At 40.5% G+C, this 25758-nt stretch overlaps 1 protein-coding gene across 1 annotated transcript in view; it reads right to left on the reverse strand.

Moving 5' to 3' along the window:
* Positions 1-9470: 9470 nt before the first annotated feature.
* Positions 9471-25758, reverse strand: part of dtwd2 (DTW domain containing 2) — a 103616-nt gene continuing 87328 nt past the window's right edge. Inside the window, exons 5-6 of the mRNA XM_072584302.1 lie at positions 13488-13616; positions 9471-12073 (exon numbers count right to left, since the gene is read on the reverse strand). Of these exons, the coding sequence (XP_072440403.1) occupies positions 11903-12073; positions 13488-13616 (300 nt within the window). The 3' untranslated portion in view covers positions 9471-11902. The remainder of the gene's footprint in view (positions 12074-13487; positions 13617-25758) is intronic.

Below are 25758 nucleotides of genomic sequence, written 5' to 3' on the forward strand. Positions count from 1 at the left end.
TTTATTTCCTACTCTGACTCCACCTATTAAAGTATTCTTTTCTATTTTAGTGCTATCTATCTCTCTCAGTACTTTGTGCATCCTAGTATTACCTAATAATGTTCCTGTTCTTATGCTGAGTTAGTTAAAACCTCCTCAAGAGCACTAGCAAATACCCTGCAAGGAACCCAGTCACCAGGGCTCAACCCTGGCCTTACAGTTATTAGCTGAGGATCATTAGCATTAGAAGCAAGAGAAGGAAGAAGAGAAAGTGGAGAATAAAGAAGGGAACTTATAGCCTACACATCTGCTTTCTGCCTGGATTGTCCATGAAGAACTAATATAAATGACAAACAAATAATGTAACCTGCAACTCAATTTTTCATTCGACAGTCTCAACCTTATTTTTCCTCTGTCACATATTGTTATCAGAGCATCCATTTGACCTCAATACAAAAGTAAACATGACCACAAAATAAATATTCTAAACCAAGTTTATAAATCAAATCATTCCATTTTTCATTTAAACAATAATCAAACTTCCTTTTCTGTCCTAAGCAAAGCTACTAAAGTGACAGTAGCATGGCTACTGGAAGATTCCTGAGTTTAAGTAGACGAGACTGTGGATGAATGATATTGAAGAGTCAGTATCATCATTTAAATTCATATTTGTCATATGACCCCACCCAGGTCATCTTCAGACTGGGTGTGGGGGTACAAGCCATAGGATCTAGCTTGAAAATGGGCAACAGCTAGGACATTTACAAAGTGGCAGGGTGGGAGGGGAAACTGTGTCCTTCTGAGAGACGACAACTGATCTTTACTTCACTGAAACACAGCTATCCTTCAGGGAAGCCACCTCAGGAATTCTACTAAGAGTTAGGTTCAGCAGTGTTTGCATTTGGTCTGCCAGCCCTTTCATGTGGAATGGATATGCTCCAAGCTCTACACAAAACTCTTCGCAAAGTTGGTGCTGAATTCCTCCTGCAGGCTTGCTGGCTGATTTGCTTTTTAAGTGCACCAATAACTTTAAGCCTTCTTCTCAAGCCTGACCCTTCGCAGGTCTCATCAAAATCTAGATCCCGTATGCAACCTTGCTCCCTGTCCAGGTAGCAGTGCATTTTTTTCCTGGTCTCATATCAAACACATCTTGCCTCTAATTTATCCCCTAAGATATGTGCAGTGTTAGTATCAGTGTATGTGGCTGCAAATATGAATTTAAATGATGGCGCTGACTCTTCATTATCACTCTTTGTTTGGTGTTCCTCCACTGTACAGGCAGATGGTTCCTCTTGGTTAGCTTGAAGAAAAATGATGCAAGGGTAAGCATTACAATCCTCATGAAGGATCCTTAAACCAAAATAACCAAATTTACTCAATGACCCCCAAATAAAGAAATTATCAATAAGTTTCTACCTTCAGTAGCTTTTTTTTTTACTTTAACCTGAATCAGAATCAATGTGAATGGTACTCAAATAAAAAAGTAAAATTCACTTTATACATTTAATACGAAACGGCTCTTGTGAGTATTTGCATCGCTCCCTGCACAAATGTTGCAATATGTAGCTACACAGTCCAACAATGTGTGAATCTTTATTCACACAGTGGATCAGGGAGTCCTATCTTACAACAAATTTCACACTTTAGTTTTATGGATACAATTTTCAGCACCCTCCCCCTCAGGTTGCAACAGTGCTTATAGTGTTGATTTCCCACAGTACCTTTTCAATTGACCAACAAATAATAATCTTGGTTTTGTTAATTTTTGGAAAACACCCAGTTCTTTTATATCTCCACCATAACACAGCTTTCCAGGCTTTAAACCTTCTTTATCATTTTCAACAGTACCTCAAAATACTCCTGTTTCCTTTTCTGCCATTCAGAAAAACTGATGTCTTTTTGAAAACGATTTGCTGCTTCTCTTCAAAAGGATTCCCTGTTGCTCTTTCTGTCTCTGCTTTCTCAGTGTCTCTATTTGTGCACTGACTGTTGGGCCTGCCAGCTTCTCTTTTTGATAATCTCCTTTTTCTGTTAATCACATGGCTTGTGGTCATAACTTACTTGCAACTGAGTTGCCAATTCACATGGACCAGTATAGTGTATTTTTCAAAAATATGATCATTGATCCATTTACAATTGATATAGTTTTAAAAGTCCTTCTCAAATATTCTTAAAAACAATAGATTCCCAGTTAAAAGCATTTTAAAGAAATTGTTCTTACAGCTGTAAGGTATTGGGTTAAAATTGTGCAGATTAAGGGAACAGGTGTTGCTTCTGCAAAAGCTTACATTATAAAATTAGGCTGCGCATGCGAATACTAAACAGTGAGAAGTGAAAACAGGTAGAATTATCTATGACAATAAGGCAGAGCGACCATGTAGCGGGATGTACCAGTAACAGGAGAATAACGTGTCAGTCTCAGGAGGGATGTGGCCAACGGATGGAATTTAGTTTGGCAGGATGATTGCACGGACAGCAAACTATGCCAGGATAGTCACATGTAAGGAACGAGATAAATAAGGGTAAGGGGGTGACAAGCTTAGAGTAATGGGAGAAGTAAACAGAGGCGGAGAGAAGCTAGATAAAGGTGGAGTGAAGCTAGAGCTTGTGATAGGCTACACGCTACAATAAAAGTAACCAAGGGAGTGAAAGGGGAGGACTGAGAGATGCAGCTGAACAGCATAAATCAGAATGTTACCCTCAGATCGGGGTGCTGACTCGTTGGGCACCCGTTCTTGCAAGTACGTATCAATAAAATTCGCTGCTTCAGAATTTGACTCGGACTGAAATTTATTAATATGTGAGTTTTGTTTCTCACACAGCTAAATGTCATAATGCCATAAGATTGGATGGGGGTTATAAAAGTGCAATCTTACACTATCTGCCCTTTGTGAAAGAGAGGAGATTCTGGGATGAGAAGAAAATGGATGTGAGAAGGATGTGTGCTTGAAGATACTTCATCTTGCCACTGGCTAAGACCATCACAATGGGGATTAGAAGTTGCTAGTGTGCCTGTCTCCCCCAGATATCTTCTGTTGCCTCTGGCTGTATGTCACATTGTCCTGCAAGAAAGAGGATGTTTCATAAGTGAGCATTACAAAATCAGTTTGATTGATATACCTGTCATGGTTGAACATTGTGTACAAACTGCAAGATGTGGGTGCGAGGCTTAAAATATTTGTTAGAATTGTACATTCAATATTGCATCTTTGAAAAAAAAGTTGCCCAAGACATCCACACAAAAGAAAATTGTGTCATGCATATTTTTCACAGCATTTTAAAAATTACTTACAAAAGCATGGTGACATAGTATAATGTATAAATATGATTTGTTGCAGAGGGTGACCTGTGCATAACCCAATCTGTGTTTTCACCATTAAAAAACTACTTCTGTAAATAAGATCAATTTAAGAATATTTTCAGTTTCTGAGAATTTTCTTTCAAGTTAGTAGAATATGACATTTTCAACTGCAATATACAAATGTGTACGTGTCTTGATTCCTGAAATGTGAAGATGCATTCTAAAATGTGATACACACAACGATCTCCTGCAATGAATAGGCTGGTGTCTGAACCATGAGTATTTGTTTTGCAAGGCTTTGTTCCAAGGAGAAAGTTCTGGATGAATTAGAGATAGTTCCACTGATGGTCAGGAGGGCAATGGTAGACATGGAAACTAGATCATAGAATATGTGAAGTACATTATTCAATTTTTAATAATAAACCACTGGATGGAAGAAAAATAATTCTAATCTAATAATTAATGGCAATGATGGCAAGAGGTAATGGCAGCACTTTTGAAATTTATTTCCTCCTGGTCTGATTTTTAATCACAATGTTGTATCTATGTCAAGGATCCTTTTTGGTGCTGACTCAAAATCTTAAAGCTATTCATTCATTCCAACTAGTACTGCCTTAATTGTCAAGATATTGTGCAAGACTATGAAGAACATTACCAAACTCCTTATCCATATTCTCATTTTTTTTTGTCCAATGATTGCAATAATTATTTGCAAAAAACTTTTAATTCATTCATTGCAATTACTCCTTCCAGGTCGCTCACTGATAGCAGTTTGCTCACTACTGCTTTATAATTTTGTAGTTTTTATTCCACCTTTACTAGAGTTGTCTCGGTGGCTGTTAATTTCAGCTTTCCATTGGGAAGTAATAAGCTTTGTTGCAATTTGTGACTTTTCTGTGAATGTAAAACTGGAACCAGGTGCAAGAGCAGTACAGATTGGCCAGTGTGATCATATTTATAGACACAGACTCATGATTATTAATTGATAGCTGTTAAATAATGGCCTAGAGGTATTATCACCGGACTACTAATTTAGGGAGTCAGGTAATGTTCTGTGGGCCTGGGTTCAAATCCCACCACAGCAGATGATGGAATTTGAGTTCATTTCTAAAAAAAAATCTGGAAAAAAGGGTCTAATGATGACCATAAGTTGATTGTCCAAAAAATTCATCTGGTTCACTAATGTCTTTTGGGGTGGCACAGTGGTTAGCACTGCTGCCTCACAGTGCCAGAGACCCAGGTTCAATTCCCACCTCGGGCAACTGTCTGTGTGGAGTTTGCATGTTCGCTGCGTGGGTGTGCTCCGGTTTCCTCCCACAATCACAAAGATGTGCAGGTTAGGTGAATTGGCTATGCTAAATTGCCCGTAGTGTTAGATGTAGGGAAATGGGTCTGGGTGGGTTGCTCTTCAGAGGGTTGGTGCGGACTTGTTGAGCTGAAGGGCCTGTTTCCACACTGTAAGTAATCTAATCTGATTCAAATAAATAAGCAATTTTTACGCACACTACTAGTTTAAAAAAAACATATTCCATAGTATTGGTGGAGGGAGTCATGAGAATAAGGTAGGGTGTGATTTAACCCGATGCATTCTGGTTAGTGGGAGCATTGGAGCGAGTAACCAGTGTGGAAGTGCTAATTTGTAGATTTACAGTCAATTTTTATAAACTTCATGTTCTAAATGAGAAAAGTTGTGACTTATGGAAATCAAAGTGACAATGCTTATAATTCTTTGAACTTTGCATCATATGCAGACAGGGTGTTTAAGAAGACATTTAGCATGCTTGCCTTCATTGCTCAGACCCTTGAGTATAGGCATTGGTACAACATATTAATGGTCTACAGGACGTTAGTGAGACTCCTTCAGGAGTACTGTGTCCAGTTTTGATCACCTTGCTACAGGAAGGATATTATTAGGCTGGAGATGATTCAGAAAAGATTTTTCAGGATGTTGCCAGGAATGGAGTGTTTGAGTTATAAGGAGAGTCTGGATAGGCTAGGACTTCTTTCACTGGAGCATAGGAAGATGAGGGGTGACCTTATGGAGATTTATAAAATCATGAGGATATAGATAAGGTGTCTTTTCCCTAGGGTAGGGGATTTCGAGACCAGAAGACATATTTTTAAAGGTGAGAGGAGAAATATTTTAAAAAGACATGAGAGTCAACCTTTTTACACAGTGAGTGGTTCATCTGTGGAAAGAACCTCCAGAAGAAGTGGTAGATGTGAGTACAGTTATAACATTTAAAAGACATTAGTAAGAAATGTTTGGAGGGATATGGGCCAAGTGCAGGCAGGTGGGACTAATTTAGTTTGGGATTGTGGGTTGGCATGGACTGGTTGGACTGTTTCCTTGCTGTATGACTCTACAACTCTATATCTAAGGTCATTCACCTTGAGTGTAAGACAAAGGTGAAGCATAGGAATTGTTGGTATGAATCCTGTTTGATATATTCGGTAGATATGTGGTGAATTACATAGAAAATAGAAGTAGGAGTAGGCCATACAGTTCTACGGAAATACTCAACAGGTCAGGCAGCATCAGCAGAGATGATAAGAGTTAGCATTTTATGTCAATGGGTTTCCATCAACTTTGAAAAAAGATAGAAATGAAATGTATTTTGAGCAGTGAAAGGAGGCGGGGGCAGCTAGAACAATAAAGGTAAGTGAATACAATGGAGGAAGCCAATATTAAATAATAAAAGGTTTAATGGTATAACATTCAATTATGTGGTCATGGGTATAGAGAAGAAATGAAATATAGGGTATTGGATCGGATCATTCAGTTGTTCGAGGTAGTCAGAGTCAGAATTCTTTTTTCATAGGGATTGAGCGGTTGAAGGTCAGGCACTCCACCATCTGTCATGGCTCTGTCTTGTTTGGGCTGTTTTCTCCTGGATTGAGAAAATATTAGTGCTGGTGCTGGCTCGGTAAAAGAGAGTGAGTAGCCAGACCAGAGACATATAGTAATCGGAGTAAGTTGGAATTGGCAGGTGAGATTGAGGGCAGATATTGCATGCAGTACTGAAAGAGGTAAAACACAAGTCTTGGTGAAAGGTGGGTGCAGTAGTAGAGATATGGTGTGAGGAAGCACACCATCATTTTTGGGACTTAGCCTAGTGAAGTGGAAAAGGTCATTGACCTTCTTCCTCTACTGCTGGGCATTCCTCCAGAAAGTGGAGACTGCATTGACCAGGTAGGCAACCTTGCACCAGACTGGCAGAGCTAGATGTCAAGGCTCCTCTGGAGGCCCTGGGGAAGAGGGCAGCTTCTGACTGCATCATTATACTATGCCCACTAGGTGTTCTAATTGCATCTCTGCAAAGTGGAGCACCAATCTGCTATTGCCTGCCTTGTTCTGTACAAACATCATAAACTATGCAGCTCAGCTCCAGACTGACACAGCTTGACGGGGTGCACAATGGCCTTTTAAAATCAGGGAACCAAAAAGTGGGAGAATTGGGCTAGCATCAGACAAGATGGGTGCAATGGCATGGTAGGTAATTAACAAGGTGACTTTGGAGGGGATAGCATGAGAAAATCTCGCTAGGCCTTGTGGACAGAAACCTTTCAGGAAACTTGATCAAAATGACACAGCCAAAATATTGTAAGAGTCGGTCTATGTGCCTTTGACAAAGGTAATCTATTCGTCCTCATCCTTCCTGTAGTCTTTGATATGCTTGACCAAACCATCCTCTTCTATCTACCCTCAACTATTACTCAGCTTAGTGGCATAGACTTTAACTTTCATATTATTGCCTTTCTAAACAGTCTGAGAAACACCTAAATCAAGTGGGTTTTGAGAAGATTTGTAGCTCAGGTTGAGATTTTGGATGTAGGTTTGCTCACTGAGCTGGAAAGTTCATTTCCAGATGTTTCGTCACCCTACTAGGTAAAGTCTTCTTTGGGCCTCAGACGAAGCACTGCTGATAATTCCTGCTTTCTATTTATATGTTGAGGTTTCCTACCTGCAGACAAAGGATGCTTGACAGTCATTCGAAGAGACTACATTGAAAAAGCGAACATACTACTTGCAGATACCAACACTTGCCAACAAGTGGCAATAGACCTGACCTCACAACTAGAGAACCAAATCACAGCCCGACTCAAAAAACTTCAGAAATCTAGAGAAATAAATAAGACTGACTTTCAAAAAATGAAACCAGACGGATCCAACACACCACGCTTCTACAGATTACCCAAAATTCACAAACCAGGAGACCCCCCCCCCCCCCCTCCCCAGATCCATAGTCTCACTACCTGGAACACCAACTTACAGATTGGCCAAGGAGCTACACCAAAGACTAAAACACTCAGTAGAAAACTCACACCACTCCATCCAAGAATTCCTGAAGACCAAAGACACCAAGATAGAAGAGGATGAAATAATGGTCTCCTTTGATGTAACAACTCTGTTTACATCAATCAACATTAACCTGGCCAAGGAAACACTGACTACACTATTAGAAGACCCAAAGACACATACACCAAACACCACTAACTTCATCAGCAAGGACAGATCAATCAGGCTAGTGGACCTATGCCTTACCACCCACTTCACCTTCAACAACAAAACCTACAGACAAACTAACGGAACACCCATGGGATCTCCGATATCAGGGTTCTTAGCAGAGGCAATAATGCAGAGACTTAAACAAACAGCTAGGTCAACCATCCAACCCATGCTTTGGGTCCGCTACATGGATGACACCTTTGTCATCACTAAACAAACCAAATTAGAGGAAACCTTCAAGACAATCGATAATACCCTTATTGGCATAAAATTCACTAAAGAGGAGGAAAACAACAGCAAACTGCCATTCCTAGATGTTGCAGTTGAGCGAACAGCCAATGGGGAGCTTCAAACCAGCATCTACAGGAAAACAACACATATGGACCAAATACTTAACTACAGAAGCAATCACCTCAACATCCACAAATGAAGCTGCATCAGAACATTATTTCAACAAGCGAACACACACTGCAGCACAGAGGAACTACACAGAGCAGAGGAAAATCACCTATACCGTGTATTCAAAAGGAATGGGTACCCAATGATCACAATCCGCCGATTTCTCAGCAACAAACCCAAACAAGCAGACAAAACACATCCAGAAACCCTAGCCACTCTCCCCTACATCAAAGACATCTCGGTAATGAATGCCAGACTACTTAGACCCCTTGGCATCATGGTCGCCTGCAAATACACTAAAACAGCAGCTAATGAACTTGAAAGACTCTATACAGATAACAAACAAAACTAATGTCATTTACAAAATACCTTGCAAGGACTGTAACAAACACTACATTGGACAAACAAGCAGAAAACTAGCCACCAGGATACATGAACACCAACTAGCCACAAAAAGACATGACCCTCTCTCATTCAGATACAGATAAAGAAGGACACCACTTTGACTGGGACAACACATCCATCCTAGGACAAGCCAAACAAAGACATGCATGAGAATTCCTAGAAGCATGGAATTCCAACCGGAAATCGATCAACAAACACATCGAGGAAGAGCCCATCTACCACCCTCTGAGAAAAGGAACAGGAAGTGACTTCACCACAGGAAATAACATCACCAACCCAAAGAAACCCAAGCATACAAATAGAAAGCAGGAATTATCAGCAGTGCTTCGCCTGAAGCCCACTGAAGGTGTTACCTAATAGGGTAACGAAACGTCTGGAAATGAATCTTCAAGTTCAGTGAGCAAACCTACATCCAACACCTAAATCAACTTTTCTTCCTACTCCCAAACTTTAAACTCTGTTTTTTTTTAGTGATTAATCCTTGGTCCCTTCCCATTTTTCATCTATACACTTGCCCCCACTAATATCATCTGAAAACACGGTGTCAGTTTTTGCAGGTAAAGTTGCAAACACCAGCTCAAGCTCTCCTCCATGTCTTTCAACCACTCCATCATGAAAGTTGTCAGATTGCTTATCCAACATTGAATACTGGATGAGCAGAAACTTCCTCGAACTAGTTGTTGGAAGATGAAAGTCATTGTTCTCAATTTCTTCAGTTGCAAACTCTGTAACCCAGCCCACCAAATGCACCACTCTCCCTAAACACTCTGAGGCTTAATTGGATTGTTTGCAATCCTGGTGCCATAATTAGTACAGAAAACATTATATAATGTACACAAATACAGAGCCAAACTGTGTTTAGAAAGGTTTCTCTCCAACAGTTCTTTATTAAAAATAGATTTTAAAAATTAAATGGTACATCTTCCACTTCCATTGTTGGATGTCACATTGACAGCAAAGAAATCTGCAACTGATACTTTCATTTTTTAAAATCTAAATCACCAGTCCATTATAGAACACAAATATTTTTTTTTAAATCTGCTCAAACAAAGCAAATAAAAAAGTTCTTTACACAGATGTGACTAAATAAATTCACAGTCACCACAAGTTTGTCATTTATTTCCCATATTTCTTTTGAAATGTCCATGCACTGCACTTTCATCGGTTAACAACATGGATTTCACATTTGTTCTCAGGTTGCTACCAATGGAAGCTCTGGCACTTACTAGCAAAGTGACCTGGACAATTGAACACATAGTTTTCTTCCCAATCAGAATCCCTTGAAGTGCCTTGTAGCAGGCTTGCTATCAACTACTGACAGTAAACTGTAGCTGGAAATCCAGCCCAACAGTTGTTTCATTCTTAGTAAGATCACTTTTGAAAGCTGATGATATAACTAAGGTCCATTTTCATCATTTACTATTTACCAGTTGCAGTGGCTTGAAAACTATATTGAAATGGATTCTTTATTCCAGCTGAGGAAGTGTTTAACACAATAAAATGCAAAGCAATGCAGCAAAGGCAGTGATGAAACAGAGCAGATTCTTTATTTAGATCTTTTTCTTTCCAATTCCAAAAATCTAAGCTTTGAAGCTTACATGATTGAAGACCCATTAAGAACTGGAGGCAGCCATTCACATTCCTGATGAAGGGCTTATGTCCGAAATGCCGACTCTCCTGCCCCTTGGATGCTGTCTGATGTGCTTTGCTTTTCCTGCGCCACACTTTTTGACTCTGATCTCCAGCATCTGCAGTCCTCACTTTCTCCTGATTCATGTCCTCCAACTAGTATCAGTTGTAGACTAAAACATCCCCCAATATTTGCAGATCAGCTAAAAAAAAACCTCCCCCAGTACAAATAAATAAATACATGAAGCTTATCTTTAATTTTCCTTTTTACTCCATTCTAACCATTGAAGTACCAGCTTCACTCTAGCATGCTACTCCAGAAGACACCCTGATATTTGCAGGGTTCGGTAAGAAAACTCTATCAGATATACTGATTTGAATGCACAATCTTTACATTGACTTTTGATTGCTCTTTCCTTCTATTTTCATTGATAAATACTGAGCTATAAGCTTTACATGTGAACTGAACAATACAGTAATGCACCAGGATTTTCTTTCTACAAAACTGAAATGTAAATGATACAACAGCACCTTCATTATAATCCAGGTCTCTGAAAATACATGGTACCAATTAATTGGCATAACTGGCATGGAGAGGACCAATAACCCCCACACCTGATACTGCCAAAGTATCTGTGACAATGCCTGGGCATGGAGAGGCCATCTGTCAGAAAAGGGTGTTGAGAAGAAGGGTTTGAAACACAGTCCTGCACAACAGCTAGAGAAAGTTCTACTGTCTTTAACACAGTCAGTTTCTTAACAGCTCCCTTCAGAAGAGGGTCAGTCACATCAAGATTTAAGTCCAGTTGAGAACCAAGTACTAGGTGTGACTTTCCTCAGCAACCTCTGATAGACCAACCTCTTCAGTTTAGGTTGCAATTGGCCAGTTTCATCCAAGAAAACAGTGTGATATGTGTAAACAGGATAGGGAAATATCCTGACTAGAAAAGACTCTCCATCCAACCCCAATTACCAGGAATCAGGTTTGATGCATAAGAAAGTTAAGGCATAAACAGGAGGTAAAAGTGCACTCTGAGCTGCTATGGAAATTTAGTATTTCCACGCAAGAGGCAAATGTTGAAATCACACTTTTAACTGTCCAGTATTGTCTTTTGCTAAATGATAATTTAAGTGAATGAATTGGCTAAAATCATCCTGGCTGAAGACAGCCAGGTAATCTTGATTGAGATAAGCCTGGGTAAAATTTCTAATTCTTGTCCAAAGGAGAGAGAAAGTCCCAAGTGAGGCTAACACAGACATATTAGATAAATATACTTTTCATTACCATGTTACTGAATTGTAGAATTTTAAACAAGATCTCAGAAAATAAAAGAATAGCTTCAACACTCTAAAAGGATGACTTTCCTCAGAACGTCTGTCATTATGTTGCATTACAGCCAATTCAATTTTCATAAGAATCTCATTCATGCACATAATCAAGACTCCTGCCAAATTTCTGGCAGAATTATTGCAGTGTAGCAGTGGAAACACTGAGGAAACTTGCCCACAAAGTGTATGCTAAGATTGAAACAATAATAGCAAACAACAAGAAATCAGATGTCAGATAATTGACAACAGTCCAAATGAAAATTCAATGATAGAAGATGAGGAATTAATAGAAAATGTCATAAGAAAATTTCTGTTCACAAAAATAGCCATCTTAAAATTATATTTGTCCCCTATACTTTGACATTGTTCACTAAACGTTCCATTCTATTAAGTTTACGTTTATTCTTTGGCATTGACTTTGCATACAATCCATTCTTGATCAGATGTTCTTTGCTGTGATGGATCTGAGCTCCATGCTGAAGCTGGAATGAACACAAAGCTTGAAGGGGACGCAGAATAACCTGTTGATTTAAAACAAGAAACTAGATTGAAAATTTAGAAGCAATCGTTCTTTATTGATTTCATTAAAAGAGATATTTTCCTTGTAGTATTATGGCTTAAGTTAGATATCACAAGCTTCCCATGGTTAAACTACTAGATAAAAGAGAAAAGGTAACTATCAAGACTCAGAAGGGGTCCAAAGCCGTTCATGTATCGTGCATCGCTTTGACTTGTTAGTTTTCACATGTATGCTGACAACATCCAGCCATACCTCAATACCACCCTCTTGATTTTTCCACTTTGGGAAAATTAAAGTCATTGATTTTGGTCTTCACTCCAAACTGAGCCTCCTAGCTACCAATCTAATTTTCTCCCTGGCAAATGCCTGAAATTAAATCAGGCCATGTGTCATTTAATTCCAAGATTAGTTATATACCATTTGTACCACCCCTAAGAATATTTACTTTCACATTCACAACATTGTCCAAATTCATCTTTTTCTCAGTTCATCCACAGATGAAACCTTCTTTTCTTTACTTCTGGACTGACTGTTCCAATGCACTCCTGGCTGGCATCCCACATTCCACTGTGCATAAACCTAAGGTGATTCAAAGCTCTCTTTCCAGTATCTTAACACTCCAAGTCATATACCCCTCCCACATCTGTGTCTGCTGACCTACTCTGGTTCCTAGTTAAGCAAAATCTTTACTTTAAAATATTCATCCTTGTTTTCAAGTCTCTCTATGGCCTTGCTCCTTCCTATTCTCTTGTCCACAGTATTCTGGGATGTCTGCACTTGTCTAATTCTGGTCTCTTGCGCATTCTAATTTTAAGTGCGCCACGACTAATGGCTGTGCCTTCAGTGGCTTAGGATCCAAGGTCTAGGATTTCCTCCATCTCACTGTCTCTATAACTTTTCCGCAAGATTGTCCGTAAACCACAACAAAGCTTTTTGTCAGCTAACCCATTATCAATTGATCTAGCTTGGTGCCATAGTTTGGTCTCCTATATAGTCCTGTGTTTTATTTTCTGAAATCACCCATGAGGTTTCTTCAGTATGATGGAAATATGCTATAACTCAATGGCTGGTAGTCAGCAGTAATGTGGAGCTGAGGATGGGGTATGTAGGAATAGAGAAAGATGATGAAGCTTGCTACTGATCTGACATTAATGGCAGATGACCAAAATTCAGACAAAATAAAATAATGCATAATCTATTACTTAATGAACATATATTTCAAAGTTTTCTCCCCCCTTCCAAAAATATTCAAAGTTTTGAGATAGAGCAGAGAGATATAACTTAAGCTCAAATCAATATAATCGCTAATGCAATAAAGGCTTCCAATCAAATAACTTTTTTTCCTATCAATATAATTTTACAATTTACAACTTAAAACAAGTTGCCTGAAATTGTGTCAGCTTCTGACTTCTTACCTCATGAATACAATGATTCTTTTCAGCTACTGACAGTGCAAAAGCTGCACACTCCAGTGTAGAGAGACATGCATTTGTTGGCTGAGTTCGAATTATGTATTGGCTCGATAAACTGGTTTGGAGTTGAACCTAAAAACAGACAGAGTTACAAAGCTATATTTTCTTTGAACTAGTTACTTGCTCATAAGGAAGACAAATATGGGTCAGCAAAATGCAATAACATATGCTAGTAGAGCCATGCCACAGTAGAGAAAGGTGCTGACTGGTGTAATACTAAACCATGCAGATAGATTCAAGAATGTTTACAACACAAAGAAAGCTATTAAACCCACCATGCCAATGCCAATTGACAAAGCTTGATCCTATTTTCCAGCTTCTGGCCAAAAGCCCTTGAAGCTACAAAAACAATGGAAATACAACTGAACATCTAAATGCTGGTTAAAACGTTACAAGATTTTCTTACTCAATCACTTTTTCAGGTACAGAGGAACCTTGATGGGCAGGCACTATTTCGTTTGGATAATCGATTATTTGGTTAATTGATTCAATGCATCTCTTCTGGGGCTTGGAGTTTTCTGAAGTTTCCTTTTTCCTCGCTCTGGCCACCTTGCCCCTCTTGTCTCAGGGTTTGTTTCTGAGCAGACGTGCACTTGGGCGTAAGGGATCTGCAGCATTGCCGAAGCCTTCCCGGCCGTCAACACCCCCCAACCCCCCCACGCAACACACAGTGTACAGAACTTCACCCCCCAACCCCATCTGACCCCGCCCCCCCCATCCGACCCCACTCCACCACATCCGCCTCTGCCCCCATCCCCACCCACCATCTGCGCCACCTCCCCCTGTCTGTCCCCCAAACCTGCCACCCGTTTACCTCCAACCTGCCTCCAGGGCAGCCAGACAACTCACCAATAGTAAGACTGCTGCTGCCTTTGGGGAGCGAGTCTCCAAACAGCGCACGTGCACACATGCATGCATGCACACACATAACTCTTTACTGCAACTTTTTGTCAAGTTCTACCTTTGCCCTGTACAGGACATTGTTAGAGAGGTTATCTGCACAAGAGGGGTTTAGGGTACACTCCTGTGTAGAACCCAGGGGAAGTATGCGGAAGAGAGAGTGGGTGAGAGAGAGGGCAGGTGGTCAGTCACTTGGAGACAGTGCCTGAGCTCCCATCGTTGTCCAGGGCTATTCTCGGCAGCATTTCAGTAAACCGAGTTAGTTTAATAATTGAAACAAAAGGCGCAATCAGTGTTGGAAACACCTCTTTGATGTAACGTTTCTATTGGGACCTCTATATCTCCTTCAGATAATCCAATATTCAGTTCATTGATATTCAGATAATCGAGGTTCCTCTGTATTGAGCTCTAGACTCCTACCACACTGTGAGCGAGAAAGATTCTCAACTCTCCTCTTAGTAACCCTCTACGAATGGAAAAAGTGCCTTTCTATCCACACCCTTCATAATCTTATACATTTTATCAGGTCTTTGTCAATCTTCGCTGCTCCAAGGAAAACAACTCCAGTTATTCAAAAAAACGAAAGTACTGCAGATGCCGGAAATCAGAAACGAAAGCAGATTGTTGGAAAAGCTCAGTGAGCATGCAAAGAAATCAGAATCAACATATCCGGCCCAGTGACCCTTCTTCAGAGCTGATGGTAGATAGGAAAAGGATTGTTTTTATAGAAGATGGGGAGAGGGGGTTCGAGTAAACAATAGGTGGAGATAAAGTCCAAAGAGAAAGTTGGACAGACAAAGTAGTAGATAAAGACCAAGATATGAGAATGAATAGCTGCTAATGGGGACTATTAGTAGCTGAGAATGGGTTGTGTCTGGTAGCAGCCCATGTGATGACAAAACCTGGATACAGTCAGAGAGGTCACGAGGTTTCCAGGGAGCAAACGACCTTGTCGACATATGGTTTAAATTTCTTTTAGTTCCAGTTTTTCTTCAGTTCCTAGACCCAGTTGGAGAGGTCACATATTTGGGTGGCTGCTTTACCAGAAATACTACTCGTGTAGTGTTGCCCACCCATCATACTCCTCTAACTAAATAAAAAAGGTCTGTGCTTCGGTTGGTAAGGTAACAAGTGTTTTCTTTCGTGTTTCATTTGTTTTTTTCTCCGACAGTCTATTTGGGAATTTAGAATAGTGAGAATGGAGGTTAGGGCAGTTGAATGTTCCTTCTGCAATATGTGCGAGCTAAGGGTCACCTCTAGTGTCCCTGTTGACTGCAGCTGTGGAAAGTGCACCCAACTCCAGCTCCGCAAGAACAGTGTTAAGGAACTGGAGCTGGGTGAACTTTGGGTTATTCAGGAGGCGTAGGGGGTTATTGAGAGGATTTACAGGAAGGTAGTTACTCCACAGCCAGGTGAAAAGGTAGATGGGTTACCGTCAGGGAACTGGCAGACAGTGTAGGGATCTCCTGGGGTGGTTCCCCTCAATAACAAGTATACCGTTTTGAATACTGTTGGGGAATACGACTTACCAGGGGTAAGCAATGGGGCACAGGTCTCTGGCAGAGTTTGTCCCTGTTGCTCACAGGAGGAGGAGGAAGAGGAGCAGAGCTTTCGTCACTGGGGACTCCATAGTTAGGGGGAGAGATAGGATGTCATGTGAAAACGAGAGAGACTCACGATTGGTGTGTTGCCTCCCAGGTGCCGGGATTAGTGATGTCTCTGATCATGTTTTCGGGATCCTTGAGGGGGAGGGGAGCAGCCCCAAGTCGTGGTCCACATAAGCACCAACAACATAGATCCCCATCTCTCTTCCTGCCTAAGGCAGACATTGAGGGAGCTAGGGTGGGTGCTGAGAGCTAGAACAAACAAAGTTGTTGTCTCTGGTTTGTTGCCCGTGCAACGTGCTGGTGGAGGAACAGGGAGATAGTGGAGCTGAACACTTGGTGGCAGGGATGGTGTAGGAGGGTGGGTTTTGGATTCTTGGATAATTGGAACTCTTTTTGGGGAAGCAGGGAACCTCTACAAACAGGATGGTCTTCACCTGAACCAGAGGGGTACCAATATCCTGAGGGGGGTGGGAGGAGATTTGCTAATCCTCTTTGGTGGGGGGGGGGGGGGGGAAAAGAAGGTTTAAACTAATGCAGCAGGGGGATGGAAACCTGAATTGTAGTTCCAGTGTACAGGAAGTTCAGGGTAGTGAGGTCAGGAATAGGGTTACAAGGTCACGAGAGGGCACCGACAATCAGGGTGCTGGTTTGAAATGTGTGTATTTCAATGCCAGGAGCATCAGGAATAAGGTGGGTGCAGCATGGATTGGTACCTGGGTTTTCGATGTTGTGGCCATTTCAGAGATATGGCTAAATTAGGGATAGGAATGATTGTTGCAGATTCCAGGATTTAGATGTTTCAGCAAGAACAGAGAAAATGGTAAAAGAGACAGGGGTGTGGCAGTGTTAATCAAGAATAGTATTACAACAGCTGAGATAACATTTGGGAACTCATTCACTGGGGTAGTTTGGGCTGAGGTTAGAAACAGGAAAGGAGAGGTCACCCTGATGGGAGTTTTCCATAAGCCTCCAAATTGTTCCAGGGATGTAGAGGAAAGTATAGCGAAGATGAGTCTCCATAGGAGTGAGAGTAACAGGGTAGTTGATATGGGGGACTTTAACTTCCCCAATATTGACTGGGAATACTATAGTTCAAGTAGTTTAGATGGGTCAGTTTTTGTTCAATGTGGACAGGAAGGTTTTCTGACACAGTATGTAGACAGGCCAACAAGGGGTGATGCCATATTGGATTCGGTACTGGAAAATGAACCCTGCCAGGTGTTAGATTTGGAGGTAGGTGAGCACTTTGGCAATAGTAACTATAATTTGGCTTTGTTTACAATAGCAATTGGCAGGGATAGATATATACTGCAGGGAAAGAGATATAACTGGGGGAAAGTTAATTATGATGCGATTAGGCAAAATTTAGGATGCATAGAATGGGGAAGGAAACTACAGGGGATAGACACACTGGAAATGTGGCGCTTATTCAAGGAGCAGCTACTGCAGGTCCTTGGTAAGTTTGTACCTAACAGGCAGGGAGGTAGCTGTCGACAGAGGGAAACATGATTTACTAAAGAAGTTGAAGATCTTGTCAAGAGGAAGGAGGCGGCTTATGTGAGGATGAGGCGTTACGGCTCAGTTAGGGGGCTTGAGATTACAAGTTAGTGAGAAAAGCTCTAAAGAGAGGGTGAAGAAGAGTCAGGAAGGGACATGAGAAGTTGTTGGCGGATCGGATCAAGGAAAACCCCAAGGCCTTCTATCGGTAAGTCAGGAATAAAAGAATGACTAGAGTAAGATTAGGGCCAATCAAAGATACTAGTGGAAATGTGTGTGTGGAATCTGAGGACATAGGGGAAGTGCTTAATGAATACTTTTTGTCAGTATTCACATTGGAAAAGGGCAATGTCAGTGAGAATACAGAGATACAGGCTATAAAATTAGATGGGATTGAGTTTGACAAAGAGGAGGTTTTAGCAATTTTGGAAGATCTGAATACAGATAAGACCCTGGGCCGGATGGGATTTACTGGTGGACTCTCTGGGAAGCCAGGGAGGAGATTGCAGAGCCTTTGATCTTCATGTCACCATTGTAGACAGGAGTAATGCCAGAAGACTGGAGGATAGCAAATGTTGTTCCTTTGTTTAAGGAAGGAAGTTGGAACAACTCTGGTAATTACAGGCCAGTGAGCCTTACCTTAGTTGTGGGTAAGGTGTTGGAAAAGGTTATAATAGACAGAATTTATAATCATCTGGAAAGGAATAATTTGATTAGGGATAGTCAACATGGTTTAATGAAGGGTAGGTCATGCCTCACTAACCTTATTGATTTCTTTAAGAAGGTGACAAAATAGGTGCATCAAGGTAAGGTGGTTGATGTGGTGCAGTAAGGCGTTTGATAGGATTCCACACGGCAGACCATTTTACAAAATAACGAGTTGCGGGATTAAGGGCGATTTAGTGGCTTGGATTGGAAATTGGCTATAGATGAAAGAAGACAGAGGGTGGTGATTCTCAGGAAATGTTCATCCTGGAGCTCAGTTACCAGTGGTGTGCCGCGAGGATCTGTTTTAGGGCTACTGCTGCTTGTCATTTTTATAAATGATCTGGAGGTGGGTTAGAAGGGTGGGTTAGTAAATTTGCAGATGACACGAAAGTAGGCAGAGTTGTGGATAGTGCCGAAGGATGTTGTGGGTTACAGAGGAACATAGATAAAATGTAGAGCTGGGCTGAGAAGTGGCAAACGGTGTTTAATGTGGAAATCTTTCCGCATAGCTCAAAACATCAGGTAAGGGGAAGAATCTTGGTGTTAAGAAGTTGAAGGCTGTACTGTACCTTTAAGAGAGAGTGAATGCTGTTCCGAACTGAGAGATTACAAGCACCTGTGTGATATGATTAGATAGCAGCTTCAGAGAGTACTGGAAAATTGAAATATGTAACATTTGGCTGTGAAATGGATATGTGAGTTGGTTGATGCTTTGACAACAATTCAAATCTAACCAGTTTAAATTATGCCCTAGGACACTAAAACCCAATCGAGTTTGAACTTATTGTTATGCCAAAATTGAACAAATGAGACGATCCAAAGTTAGGGATGGAGAAATGAAGGCATTTTTCAAATTAGACAGAGCAACTGCCAAGAAATTAGGAAACATTCTCTGAAAGGTACCTTTTCATGTGAAACGTATTCATAGTAAGGAGAGAAGACAATCCAGGGAGATCTTCAGCTGGTACAAGAAAGACACCGAAGACAACAGTTGCTGTATGGTTTTGAAATTAAGTTGCTGTAATTTTAATAAGTGTCTATTGAAATAGCATATTTGAGAGTGTGGTGCTTGAAATGCACTGCAAGTTAGACAGCATCTAAGGAGCAGGAGAATCGATGTTTCGGGCATAAGCCCTTCAACTCTGATCTCCAGCATCTGCAGTCCTCACTTTCTCCTGGAACATCATATTGTTATGGAGTTGGGGGCAGGTAATAAGCAGTTAAGAGAAAGGGGGGATTAGACTTGTGAGTAACTTGTTTAATGTTCACTTTTAGAGTTAAAGAATACATTGATATATTTTATTTAAATAGTGGAATTTGAGAGTTCCCTGTCACTCATATTTTAACAGATTACAAGACGAGGTGAGCTTTTCTGGGTGTTTTTTTCAGACATGTATCCAGTCGTGGATGGTTTTTATACAGTTCCAGCAATAACCTCCTAGCTCTTGTATTCTATACCTCAGCTAAAATAAAATAAAGGCAAGGATCCCCTTATGCCTTTGTGACCATCTTATTACCTGCCCTGCTACCTTCAAGGATCTTCGGACTTCAGTGCTATTGTGATGCAGGCTATACACTCCAATGACTAGTGGACTGTAACAAAAAAAATCCCGTTGACCATTTGTAGCAGGCAGATTGTTATCAACCAGCCCATGCTCGCAAGCCCCGGAACACTACGTGAACCATTAAATGTAATTCTGCTGTTGAACATTTACCAAGTAATCTACATTATGCGAGAATTATGGAGAAAATGGATTTAAGATCATAAATTGGACTCACAGTGTGATACATTTGTGCTTGCTAGAATACGAACACAAAGTGTCTTGTCTTAGAATGCTAAGAGGAATTTGTATATCATGGCATTTTATAATTTAAAAGGCAGAGTAATAGAGACTCTCTGATATATTCCAACAACAATGTACTGAAAATCAGACCTGCTTAATTTGTGAACTAAGATTAACAGTTTACTGTCCCTGCTACATCGCCATGCGATAGATCACCCAACCAAACACCCTCTTCTCATGTTGCCCAAATTGGTGTGACCTTTTTTTCAAGTCTGTTTCTTGCATCCTAATCCTGATGAGTGCAAGTACTTGTCTCCTTTAAGCAATCTTTAAGATCTGTATTATCATAAGACCAAGAGAAATAGCAACAGGAAAAGGTCATTTGGCCCCTCAAGTCTACTTCACCATTAAGTGGGATCATGGCTCATCCAATATTTCTCATGTCTACTTTCTTGCATTTTCCCCAAAACCCTCGATTATCCTCCTGATCAAGAACCTATCTTAGCCTTAAATATACACAAGGACTCTGCCCCCACAGCTCTCTAGGCAAGGAGTTCCAAGGACACTCATTCTAGTGGAGAGGTGAAATTCCTTCTCATCTTGTCTTAAATTGGCACTCTCCATTTTGAGGCCAAGCCCTCTAGTCCAAGACTCTCCCTTGAAAGGAAAAAACGTCTCAGTATTTACCCTTTAAGGCCCCTTAAGAAATCTCAGGGAGTATCCGACTCCTGATGAAGGGCTTATGCCCAAAACGTCGATTCTCCTGCTCCGCTTTTCCAGCACCACACTCTCGACTCTGATCTCCAGCATTTGCAGTCCTCACTTTCTCCTCCTTTAAGAAATCTAAACATTTCAATGAGATTATCTATCATTCTTCTAAACTCCAGTGAGTGGAGTCCCAACCTGTCAATGTTTGCTCATAAGACAATCCCTCGATAAGACCATAAGACATAGGACTGGAAGCAAGGCCATCCAGCCCATCAAATATACCAGGGATCATCCTAGTGAACCTTCTCTGAAGTGCCACCCATGAAACAATATCTTTCATTAAATATGAGGACCAATATTACTCATAGTGCTCCAGATGTGGTCTCACCAGTACTTGTACAATTGCAGTAAGACTTCCATAGTCTTCTACTCCAACCCCTTTGAAATAAGGGCCAATACTCCATCAGCCTTCCTGATTACCTGATGCATCTGAATCCTAGCTTTCTGTGCTTTGTACATAAGTACTCTAAAGTCCATTTGTGTTGCTTCGTTCTGCAATTTTTCTCCATTTAAATAATAGTCTGTTCATGTGTACTCCCTTCCAAAATGAGTGACTAACTTCCCATTTTTCCACACTATACTCCAGTTGCCAACTTTATGTCCACTTTCTTTACCTATCAGTGTCACCTGTTACAGAAACAGAAATTTCTGGAAAAACGCAGCAGGTCTGGCAGTATTTGTGAAGAGAAAGCAGTGTTAATGTCCAGTGACCCTTCTTCAGTGTCTCTTTGTAAATTATTTGCATCTCTCTCACAACTTGCCTTTCCACCTATTTTAGTATCATCTGCAAATTTGGCTCCAGTACATTTGCTTCCTTCTCCAAGTCATTAATATATATTGTAAACAGTTGCAGTCCCAGCACTGATCCTGTGGAATTTCACTGGTCACGCATCACCAACATGAGAAAGAACCCTTTTTACCCAACTGTTTCCTGCCGTGAACCAGTTCTCTCTCCATCTGAATTTATTACCTCCAGCACATGTGCTCTTCTATTTTGACTTAACTTTTTGAAGAATCTTGTTGAATACCTCTAGGAAGTCCAAATATAACACATCTACTGGTTGCCCTCTATCCAATCTAGTTGAGACTTCCTCAAAAATCTTTAATAAATTAATCAGACACAAATTCACTTTCATGAAACCATGCTGATTCTGCTTGATTAGATTAGAGTGTTCCAAATGTCCTACTATTGCTTCCTTAATAATTGATTCCAATACTCTTTGAATAGAGGTATCACATTAGCAGTTTTACAGTCCTCTGGTACTTCTCTGGAATCAACTATCTCTATAGCTATCCTGGGATATCAAGCTATCAAGGCCAAGAGATGTATCTGCCATTAGCCCCATTAATTTGTCTAATACTGCTTTTTAATTCTTCTCTTTGTTCTTCTGTATTAGTGGAACGTTTGAAGTATCTTCCACCATAAAGCAGTTATTTGAATATTCTCCACTGCTGTGATCACTGTACCTCCACTAACACTCAAGAAACTTGAAAAAAGTGAGGAATGAAGACACTGGAAAGTCAAAGTTGATCAAGTGTGGTGCTGGAAAAAGCACAGCACGTGAGACAGCATCCTGCTATAACCAGGATGTTACTGTGATCCAGAGTTTTTTTAATATCTAATGCAAACCATAATTTCGAGGTATTCCATGAAATTAATTGTATTGGTTGAAAAGTGGAATCTGTGATGGGGGAGCCTCTGAAGGAAGTCTAGGTGGAAAATTCACTATGAAATCCTGAAGTTAGTTGCAAATAGTTGGGCGGCACAGTGGCTCAGTGGTTAGCCCTGCTGCCTCACAGCGCTAGGGACATGGGTTTGATTTTAGCCTCTGGCAGCTGTCTGTGCGGAATTTGCACGTTCTCCCCATGTCTGCGTGGGGGTGCTCCGGTTTCCTCCCACCATCCAAAGATGTGCAGGTTTGGTGAATTGGTCATGATAAATTGCCAATAGTGTTCAGAGATGTATAGGTTAGGTACATTAGTTAGGGGTAAATGTAGAGTAATAGGGTAGAGGAATGAGTCTGGGTGGGTTACTCTTCGGAGGGTTGGTGTAGACTCATTGGGCCGAAGAGCCTGTTTCCACACTGTAGGGATTCAATGATTCTTGATTCTACGAAATACTTATGTTAACTTGGGCTACACTCTGTAATTCTTTTTTCCATTAAATAAAACCTTTGAGAAAAATGTGAGAAGCATCAGTGATACTTTACTCACATAAAGACATTTGTTTTCAGTCATACAAATTTTACAACAATATTAATATCCAATGAGCACAAACATTAATGTCTCCAATAGCTTTAAGCCTTTAGGTATATACACACAACATAATAAGAACACTTAAATATTATATACACTGAAAAATAACTTATTTTTCCGTTATTGGCAAGTGGAAAGCATAAAGTGGCAATAATTCAAAGTGACAGCTTAAGAGCTGTCTATTTATAGATTCTGCAGGGATTTCCAGTCATGCAACTGTTGCAAAAGGAGGCACGAAACACTTAGGCTTTCTTCAAGTCATGCCGATTAAGTGTCTATCAGTCAACATTAAATTGTTCGCTGTAGTTAAAATTCCACTAAATTGAGTCTCTCGCTCCAATTTAGGATGTAATCAACAGTTCATGTGCAAACTGCACACACTTTAGGAAATGAATTTTGCATTCAAATGTATTTGCATATTGCCAAACACACAACTGGGCAGTGCTTTAAAAAATATTTTTATAACAGTTTTGCTTTAAAATATTCTTGATTAAAATTAAGTACATTATTTGGTCGAGTTTGACTAATATAGCTGAAAGAGACTTTATAACAAAAGGAACCATTTTCATCAGTGACTAATACACTTGTAGGATCTAGTTTCTAAATGACTGGAAATTACTTTCACCAAAATTTATATAAAACTATTTCCTAGTTTCATTACGGATCAGCAGTAATTTCCATTCAAATGTTTCTAAATCATCTCTATTAGTGTCCACATACCCAAAAAAAAAGGTTAATTTGAATTGGAGAGCCTCCCTGAAGGCTTGCAAATGTGACAATTAAAAGATATTCCCAATTTGTTTATTTCCTTCTGGGCACACGGTTAGCTTTGAGAGTGTGGCTGGTGTACTGCAACATTTTTCATCTCGTGTAAAAGCTTGGAGGAACGCTATTTGCACTGAACGTTACATGTACTTTTGTGTATTAAGTTCAGTTTGGATAAAATATGCTGAAAAGAACAATGCAACTGAGAAGAAACTTTAACACCATTTACGTGTAAAACAAAACACTAATCCCAATCAGCAAAAACATATAGTACAGTTAAATTAAAACCAATTTAAGTACCAGGGCAGAAATTTACTGCTTCTACCATAAGGTCTATAGACATCAAACCCATCAGATTTACTGGCTGGCAATCCTGTCCTCGAACAGTCTCCAATTTCAGGTTGGCCAAGTGAGGTTAAGGGCCACCCTGGCCTCAAACCAATTATCAGTGTTGCTTTCCAGCTTGCCTCAATTCTGATGCTAATGGTGTGCATATGGACAGGGGTACAAGCCTCGCAGGTGACTGGGTAACACTGATCGTGTCTCAGACGTGGAAGTGCACAGTAGGGAGAAGGTTAATTTGTTAATTGTAAGGGAGGCTAACAGAGGATCAACACAAATTAATCAGCGATTTCTGGTGAGCCAGAGCTCCCAGGAGTATCTCATCGGTCTTAAATTCCATAGCCATCAACTCAACATATTTTTCTATTTCAACATGCAGGTGGGCTGGGAAAGTCAAGTTGAGAGTCGATCTCGAAGAGGGAATTGTGGAATGTCCATGTGATTTTTGTAGGAGCAGCTTGTGATAGAGCCCACTAGGATACAATTCGGGATTTGGTGATGTGTAATGAGATAGACTTGATCAGGGAGCTTAAGGTGAAGGAACCCCTAGGAGTCAGTGACCATAATATGATAGAATTCCCCCTTAACTTTGAGAGGTAGATGCTAGAATCAGATGTATTACAATGGAGTAAAGGTAACCACAAAGGCATGAGGAAGGGGCAGGCCAGAACTGATTGGAAAGAGAGCATAGCACAGAAGACAGTGGAGCAGCAATGGCAGGAGTTTCTTAGGGCAATTCAGGAGGCACAGGAGAAATTCATCCCATAAAAGAAGCAACATATTAAGGGGAGGATGAGACAACCATGGCAGAAAAGGGAAGTCAGAGACTGCATAAAAGCAAAAAAAAATACAATGCGAAGACTCGTGGAAAGCTAGAGAATTGGGAAGCCTTTGAAAGGAGGATGACTAAAAAAGCAAAAAGAAGGTAGAAGATGAAATATGAAGGTAAACCAGCTTGTAATGTAAAAGAAGACTGCAAAAGTTTCTTATTAGAAATATGGAAGGTAAGAGCTAGGCAAGATTGGGCATTAGACTACTGGAAAATGAGGCTGGAGAAGTAATAATGGGGAACAAAGAAACGATGGAGGAACGGAATAGTTACTTTGCATCAGTTTTCACAGTGGAAGATACCAGTAGCATAGCAGAACTTCGAGAGTCAGGGTGCAGAGATGAGTGTAGTGGCCATCACTAAGGAGAGGGTGCTGAGCAAGTTGGAATATCTGAAGGTGGATAAATCACCTGGACCAGAGGATTATACCCATCACTGAAGTCAGGGAAGGTCCCAGAGCTCTGGAAAATAAACGGCTAATGTAACAACTCTGTTTAAGAATTAAGGGAGGCAAAAGATGCAGAATTATAGACTGGTTAGGCTGACCTTGGGTTACTGGTAAAATTTTAGAACCTGTTATTAAGAATGAAATTGCGGAGTACTTGGAAGTGACTGGTAAAATAGAGCTGAGTCAGCATGGCTTTGTCATGCCTGACAAACTTGTTACAATTCTTTGAGGAGGTAATGAGCAAGTTAAACAAAGGAGAGACAGTGGATGGCATCTATTTGGACGTCCAGAAGGCCTTTCACGAGCTGAT

Source organism: Chiloscyllium punctatum, chromosome 2, assembly GCF_047496795.1.
Source record: "Chiloscyllium punctatum isolate Juve2018m chromosome 2, sChiPun1.3, whole genome shotgun sequence".
Classification (NCBI taxonomy): Eukaryota; Metazoa; Chordata; class Chondrichthyes; order Orectolobiformes; family Hemiscylliidae; genus Chiloscyllium; species Chiloscyllium punctatum.